The 8,675-nt window shown below is 31.3% G+C and overlaps 1 protein-coding gene across 1 annotated transcript; it reads right to left on the reverse strand.

The window, feature by feature from the left end:
* Window positions 1-758: 758 nt before the first annotated feature.
* Window positions 759-1,970, reverse strand: LOC123302455. Its single transcript, XM_044885358.1, has one exon. It carries the CDS (start codon window positions 1,968-1,970, stop codon window positions 759-761), a length of 1,212 nt encoding a protein of 403 aa, XP_044741293.1.
* Window positions 1,971-8,675: the final 6,705 nt, after the last annotated feature.

Genomic DNA, 8,675 nt, shown 5'->3' on the forward strand with positions numbered 1-8,675 from the left:
TCGTTGTCTGAAGCATGTTATCGCATGAATGCTTGCAAATTAAATGACCTATACAGTTGATAAACAGCGCTTAATAACCTAACAAGCATCATCAATCAACCCATATAATATGCTCTTTATAAGGAATAATAAATCAACTTCTACTACAGATTAGATAAAAAAATTTTTTATTTATAAAAAATTACAATTTTAGATTAAAGCAAAATACAAATAATATGAATAAAGACAATCATTTTATTTAAATATTATTTATTGTTAATAATAATAATAATCAAGAAGCACCTCCGTACAGAGATCTATTAAAAAAATAATGTAATAAATACATAATAATATTTGTCGTACAATGTTTATGTTGATAGATACACAGGGCTTTTGATACACTGTCATTCTTATGGAGTGGTTTTCCACCATCTAAATTTTCAATGTGGACTGCCTTTGTCGAATTTCGAATTAATTTTTTTATCCAAATTTTCTTTTCTTCCCCTTTGCAGTATATAACATTATGATTAGCAATGTGTGTTAAAATGGCTGATAACTCACAATAATCGGTAGCTCCTTGATTCCAGTATAAACCATGGTAATTTTTTGAGAGCCAAATTGCTTGTTTCTTATCCGAATCACTTAATGTGTTAAATGGAAATGGTGGTTTGAATACATAATGTCCAAAGTGATTACCATTTGTATCCACAAAACTAAGTTCTTTAACGATGAATTCATTGTTTACTTTGAATCCCTGTACGTCCACTATGTACGACATTTTAAACTACTCTATTCACAATATTTGTAAGTGGATTGTATTTAAATAATCGATCATGGAACACTATACAATACGCACGCGTTTTCGCTGGGAAATTAGCACTAGCTTCAAACTCGACGCGCAAGTCCACTGTTGTAGATTTAAGTGACTCTGGGTGCTTAGAACAGTCAATGACAAATAGAGGTGATTTATTTATAAACGTTTCTTTATCTAGCAATGGTTCTGTTATAGAGCGTCTATAGTACGATTTTTGAAAATTACAATACATCTCATACAGTAATGCTGTTTGCTTGTTCGTGTAATTTAGATTCAAATTCACATATGGGTATGCTTCACCATTTAAATAGACTTTCAAATTTGCGATGTTACAATGGTCAAACTGACTGGAATCTTTTAAAATGTTGCGGTCACGATTTGTTTGGAAACAGATAACAGCATAGTTAGGACATTCTACACTAGTTTTAACACTCCACACATGCCTATCAGTTAATGGTAGTTCTGGTATAAGTAGACATTCCATTGATCGAAACCATAACCTCAAATCATCATTTTGATTGACTAAGTTGTATAATTTGACTCGCATTTTATCAGACACTTTAACGTATGGAACACACCATTCTAATTTGTTGATTTTAATTTTAGGTTTGCTTGTTGCGACAGTTGAGGTAAAACAATTAATATCATCATTTGCACGAACAATAACGATTTCTTGTTTCATGTTTACAAGAATTTTAGGATAATCTTCAAAAAAACCCATATACATTTTCAATGGAATACGAACATTGAAGTAACCAGTGGCATCCCTTTTAAAATTCTCACCAAAACCAGCATTCTCTAAAGCTTTACTTTGATTTTCGTTTAGGGATAGATAGTTTTTTATAGTGCTAACGATGCCTACGTTATTAATCACATCAATTACCTTGCCACCAATTTCATAACGAATTTCATGAAACATAAATGATATAGCATTCGATATGAACCTGACTGCATTTGTAACAGCATCATCAGTAGTACTATCATCAGTCACTTGACCTTCGATATTTAAAACACTTTCACTTGGTAATGTGTACAAGTCTTGTGATTGGATGCAAATTCTACTCTCATCGCTTGACTCAAATTTCGATGAATTATAAGCTTGATGGTTGTGATACTCTAGTCCTGTAATAACATTATCGTACTCCGGTACATTGGTCACTTCTAATATTTCTGCCATTCTTCTTGTTATTCCTTTTTTTTTTTTTTTCTTCTTAATACAATTGAATTTTATTCCTATAATTGATTTCTTTATTTTAAGCCAACAACTAAATTTTACCCAACAATTGGCCGTTTTAGTTTTAAACCAATTGATTGAAGAAATTTTCTATTTTCGTATGATAACTGTTTGTTATTTTTTATTCTATTGTTACTCGATTGAGGTTGTTTTATCGGACGGTTTGTAGAAACACTGCCTCCTACATAACGTGTAGGATGATTAAATACAAAACCCATTATATCTTTTTTAAGTGTAATCCGATTGTAATGTTTTCACCTCGAAAGTTAACTAATTTACCAGTTTGGTCCACTAACATGAGCGTAATGTTGCTTATAGTTTGACAGTTGATTGGTAAATAAATAACATTCATAGGATGTATCACAATTTTATAGCCAGGTGGCAGATTTGGTGAAAAATGAAACAATGTGTGACTGATTTCGTTGTTATGATACGATCCATTTGTAATATTACATTGAACATAAATTGTTTCTACAGGTAAAATATTAACTGTATTGTCGCTTTCATGTCTTTTATTTGCATCTAGTTTTCGTTTATTAAATCCCAACATGCGACAAACAGAATCTGATGGTTCACAGTTTATTATCACAGTACACTTTATTTCACATTTTAATGTATTTGTATTAGCATTTATTTGTAGTGTCACCTCATCACCTACAGCTTCTTTTAAATAACGTTCAATATCTTCAACTTCATAAGATCCTGGCGGTATTTCTATGACTTTATCATCGTAATAAAACATATTATTTTGGCCGTGAATATTAGGGATGGAATTGTACGCTTGTAAATCTACTACACCCATTTCATAATTCTCATTTTTATCCAATTCAATTGGTGGAGAAAAGTCTGTTGTTAAAAAAGAGCTATCCCCCGTAAAAGTAAGCATGTATGACATCTTGATGAATGATGTGAATACAAGACTTGCTGGTTTATTTATTTAATAAAAATTGTAAACATAGATGTCCACATATCGGAGTATTAAATTGTTGTTGTCTATCAAAATTATATTGAATGTCACATCCGTTAAAATATTGAATGACTTCCGCTGGCGGTCTTAAATTTCCAAAGCTATCAAAATAGATTACATTTCTATTATACTTTTTATATGCCGTCCAGTGTGTGCCACTATTTTTAGATAAATCATGGTTGATAATTCCTGTTTCATATTTATATGGTCTTTTGGGTAGGGTGTCACGCATAAAAACACCACGAAAATACGGAATTTTAAATTGTTTAGCATACGCACGTAGCTCCGTATCGTAAAGTGCTCTACGTGGTAGCGTTTCAATTAGTTTTTTGCTAAATATAATCCCATGCCTTTGTTGTATGGTCTTAAATACAAGCCTTTACCCATTGCTATAGCTTCCATTGTTTTGTTGTGTCTTTGACTCTCATTAAGTTGATTACGAGCACTTTTATAATTTGTAACGGCTTTAGCAATACCCGACGCTCCGCCAGCCAAAGCACCTAAAGCAGAGAGTCCTGCGAATATGGGAATTAATGGAAGTACACCACCAGACTTTGGAACCGGTATTACACGTGTGGGTGCTTTAATACGTTGACCTCGCACGGCTGCTTTTGCAATTTTTACCGCTGCTTTTAAGTCCGTTGGTTGTGATTTTTTCAATGCATTTCGTGCCTTTCGCACTGATGCTGTAAAGTTTATAGTTTTCTTTGACTTTTTCGCCTTTTTCTTTTTTTTTAATCCCATACCAAGTGAAGTTTTTGCCTTCATGGCGCTTGTAACGAATAAAGCGGATGCTTTTTCTCCAATTGTTGAATCAGATGCTTTGGTACGTTTCCAAGCGGCTTCAGCTAATTGTTTATCTGCTATATGGCGCTCCTTTAAGTCTTTACTTTTTGAATATGCTATATCATGCACCATACAAGCCTGATCCAATGCGTTTTTTGGTTTATCACCACGCGCTAATCGCTCCTTCAGCTTAGTTCCAGGTCCACAATATCGATAAGTTGGTATGTGTAATTCGAACGGTAATTTATTTATAAGTGTGTTAACAATACCGCTTCCTTTGTGTTGTTGCTTCTGACATGACATACTTCGAAATGCTTTAAACAATTAGGCTCACATATATTTAAATGTTTATAAAATGGTTTGTTTTGAAATTTTAGTCTTAGTTACATTAAAAATGCGTTTCCATAAACAACAGCCCGCTCTGAGTGTTGAAAATTTAATACCAGAAAATAGAGAGACACAAACATATCATGGTCCTCTATTTTCAGATTCACTACGAACAATAATATGTGGTGCTAGTGGATGTGGGAAAACCAATCTTATGTTGAATTTAATTTACGATGAAAACGGTTTACGTTTTGAAAACATTTACGTTTATAGTAAATCCCTTTATCAACCGAAATATAAATTGCTAGAAGAAACTTTAAAACTGGTGGAGGGGGTCGGCTATTTTCCATTTAGTGATACCAGTGAAATTCTTAGTCCGAATGAAGCTAATGAAAAAAGTCTTTTTATTTTTGACGATGTGAGCTGCCATTCACAACAGCGAATCAGGGAATATTTTAGCATGTCACGCCACAGAAAAATTGATTGCTTTTACTTATGTCAGAGCTATGCACGTATTCCAAAACATAACATTAGAGATAACGTCAATTGCTTGGTCCTATTCAAAATGGACGATTTGAATCTGAAACACACATTCTACGATCATGTAGGTTCTGATATGAATTTTCAAAAATTTCAAGATTTATGTCGACATTGTTGGATGTCTCCGAATGGATTTGTTGTAATAATGAAAAATTTCCCTATGAATGCTGGCCGGTATAGGAATGGATTCGACGAATTTATTGAATTATAGTTTTCTCTATACTCTGTGATGTGATAGCTAGTTTTTTAATTATGTAAGTCGCTTTCTTTTGATTTAAACTAATTACTAATGTGATAAATAGTTTTTTGAATTATGTGAGTCGCTTCGTTGATTTAAAAAATAATTACTTTGGGTATAAATTTAAAAAAAGCTTTAAACTTATTAGTACTCAAAAAAAAAAATGATGCTTCACTTATATTTATATTTACACTATTTGTTGCATACGAGTAAGTTTAAAAATTTTGTGTGTTAATATGTTAACTAATGAATAATAATAATAATTAAAATAATTATTAATTGTATAATTTTTTGTTTTAAGTGCAAATAGAAGTAGCCAAAGATGTGGCAAAAGATTTAATAGAAGATTATGATAGACATGAATGTAAACTATATGAAATAGTTTACCTCATAACCTACAGTAAGTCTCAATTTTTTTATTTTTCTTTAGAATAATTTATTGAAGGTGTTTTTTTTATTATTTTTAGAACCGAGTCGTTTCTATTGTCGAGCGATGATTATCGCTCAACAATTAGTTGAAAACGAACTAAAAGTTGTAAATGAAGGTGAGTTAATTGTATGGTTTTTCTTCTTTTTGTAAAATTTCTAATGTTTTTTTCTTTTTTCAGATTAATATTTTAAAATTATTATTTTTGTATATATTTTTACTATTATTATAATTTTTAAAAATTATTAAACATTTTACAATTAAAAAAATTTTTTTATTAAAATAAATCCTTCTTACATTACATTACATATAAAATATTTGATTATCATCGACAATATTGGCGAATTTTTTTCGTAATTTGTCGAAGCTTTTGTTGAATATTTCTTAAATATAGGCAGGAAAAAGAATCCATATTCTGCATCTGTTGCATACATAATTCCAAAAAATTGTCGTCTGTTGAATTAGAATTATCCCATGGGATTAATTCGCTTGGTTGATCAGGCTCTATTTGTTCAACGTTGGGTTGCCATGGAAATTTTTCTGGTTCTTGCTGTTCCACATTTGGATATTCGTGAGGTACATTCTGCGGTCTTGCTGCTTTATTATAATAAAATTTTAACGTGTCTTCGATCACGTTTGGTTTCGAAGTTATATTATGTACACGAAATCCACGTTGATTCATATAAAAATTATTGTAAGTTTTCTTCAAATAACCATTATTGCTTACAGCTTGAAAATCAGAATTTTCAATGTGATTGTGGACTGGATTAATGTGATCATGAAATTTTATTGAAGCACTTTTCACTAACACAAAACAATATAAAAATATTGTTGTAATAGAAACACATTTTTGATGCATGTTTATTACTCAAAATTACCTGCTAGTGTGAATAAAATTGTCACAAACAAGTTGTATTTATAACCTGAAAATAAGGTGGGGTCATTTCATAGATAAAAAAAACAAAAACAATTATTAATTAAATTATAGGTGTTTTATTTTTATTTTTTATTGTGAATACAAACACATTTTTAAAAACTTATCAAAGACAATCATATTCATGTTTTATTTCTATATACAATCGTGATCATTACTATTTCTTTCACAATCACATTTGTCTATTTCATTACAATTTGTAACACATATCCATAGCTCAAACCATTTCGGTATATTTCCACCATCCATTTGTTGGTATAGCATTCTACAGAGATTTTTAGGATCTATTTGTTCATACCATAAAAACATTCTCTCATCATGTCTACCACTATCACCAATCCATTGTTTTCGACGGATATCGTATGTACCCCAATTTTTTCTTAAGTTACTCCCATGGGTGAAATCATCGCAACATTCATTTAGTAATATTTCAAACTGATTGAAATTTCTTTTAAAGTAGTTGAACTTTTTCGCATAATTTACAAATAGGATTGGATCCAAACAATTTCTTACTATAAATGCAGCAATATGAAAACAATCATCAACTTCTAAATAAGAATACCGTAATGCGTCTATTAACTTTGTAGGTATACTCCAACGACATGCGTCCATAAGTTGATAAAATTCCATCTATAAAAATATTTGGTTACAATTTTCTAAAAAACTGATCTTATCAAACAATACTCACATTAAAATATTCAGGATAAATCATCTCCGAATTTTGAAACAGATCAATATGATTTTGTAGTGACATTGTACCCCATAATTGTAATGAATTGAAATAAACACCATTTTTTTCAAAAATATCCATAATATATTTATTTTTGTTTTAACAATATCAAAACATAAACTTTTACAATTTTTTTTGTTTATAACAATTTACAATAAAATATATATATATATATCTTACATTTACAAAATTCAACAAAAGAATGATTTTAAAATAACGCTTGACTTTCTTCGATGTCATCGTCTTCGAATAGGCGCAGCGTTAATTGGTGACTTCTTCCAATTTTCTCCTCCACCCTCAAATACCCCGGTTTGGTGTTAAATAACCTGATCATATTGTCCGTCAACACCGCATACCTAGATGGCAGAAAAACTCCCTCGTTTTCCGTACCATCCATGCTTATATCCAATATAACTTTCATTGATGGCCCATGTATCGTTTGAATTCGCTCCATTTTTAGTATGGTTATTTTCGTTTTCAGCGGCAAGTCGTCGATTTTTATACACGGTCGCACTGCACAACCACTTAATAATTTTAATTCAGCTTGATTCATTTTGATTATTATTATTATGAATATTTAATGAAAACTGATATTATCGTAATGTCGAACACCTTTTTTATATGATTACCACCACTCCAAAAAATCCCCCCAGAAATTATTATCTAATCTCATAACACGTGTAAAATTATTTTAAGAACAAAAAGACGATTGAAACAAGTTTGAACAGGCTGATGACATCTCAGTAAAATGTTATCTATTCCAACTATTTTTTCCTCCCAATTAAAATTTCCGAAAACAAGATCAAAGAATATTATCCGACTGACATCCGCCACAGTCGTAACAACAAATCTTATCTATTCCAATTAGTTTTTATTAAAAAATATGTCTTTAATTATAGTCGTAACAAGAATTATTATCTAATCTCATAGCACGTGTAAAATTAGAACAAAGACGACGATTCAAACAAGTTTGAACAGGCAACAAATCTTATCTATTCCAATTAATTTTTTATTAAAAAAAAAAAATAAACCATAAATTATAGTCGTAACAACAACAAGGTCAAATGTTATCTATTCCAGCTATTTTTATATTTTATCTAATTTTTTATTTAAAAAAAAAATAAAAAAATAAACCATAAATTATAGTCGTAACAACAACAAGGTCAAATGTTATCTATTCCAGCTATTTTTATATTTTATCATCACTAATGTCTACGTCCCGCCCCCCGTTCGAGTCATCTCACTCCCCCTTTCCCTTAGTCCAGCCTCCTTCACCTATCTTACGTCCAATTAAAACGCACCTTTCCCTTATCTCATTTCGCTCGCTTAATTATAACACCCCTTTCGCGTATCTTACGTCCAATTAAAACGCTCCTCCCCCCGTTTATGTCCATTTCCTGTCTGCCCTCCACCAATTCAACTTTCACCACGCCTACCGACGCCATCTTGGTTGTGTGACGTCACCTATCCTCAACTGACGGTTCCCATTTTGACTAGGTTTGCCCTTTTTGTAAAAGTGTACCATTCTTTTGCGCCAGGAGTGGGCTGACTATACTACTTATCATGTATATTTAAAGTGTCAAATTACAATATTTTTCAAGGTCAAATCTATTTCAACATATTCTTGAAAATTGCTGACTAATGTCAACGTCCCGCCCCCCGTTCACTCTCCGCCACTATTGGTTAAAGCCAATGACGT

Source organism: Chrysoperla carnea, chromosome X (genome assembly GCF_905475395.1).
Source record: "Chrysoperla carnea chromosome X, inChrCarn1.1, whole genome shotgun sequence".
NCBI lineage: Eukaryota > Metazoa > Arthropoda > Insecta > Neuroptera > Chrysopidae > Chrysoperla > Chrysoperla carnea.

Coding starts and splice junctions, on each gene's coding strand:
- LOC123302455 (XM_044885358.1), bottom strand. CDS start 1,970: ATGGCAGAAATATTAGAAGTGACCAATGTACCGGAGTACGATAATGTT.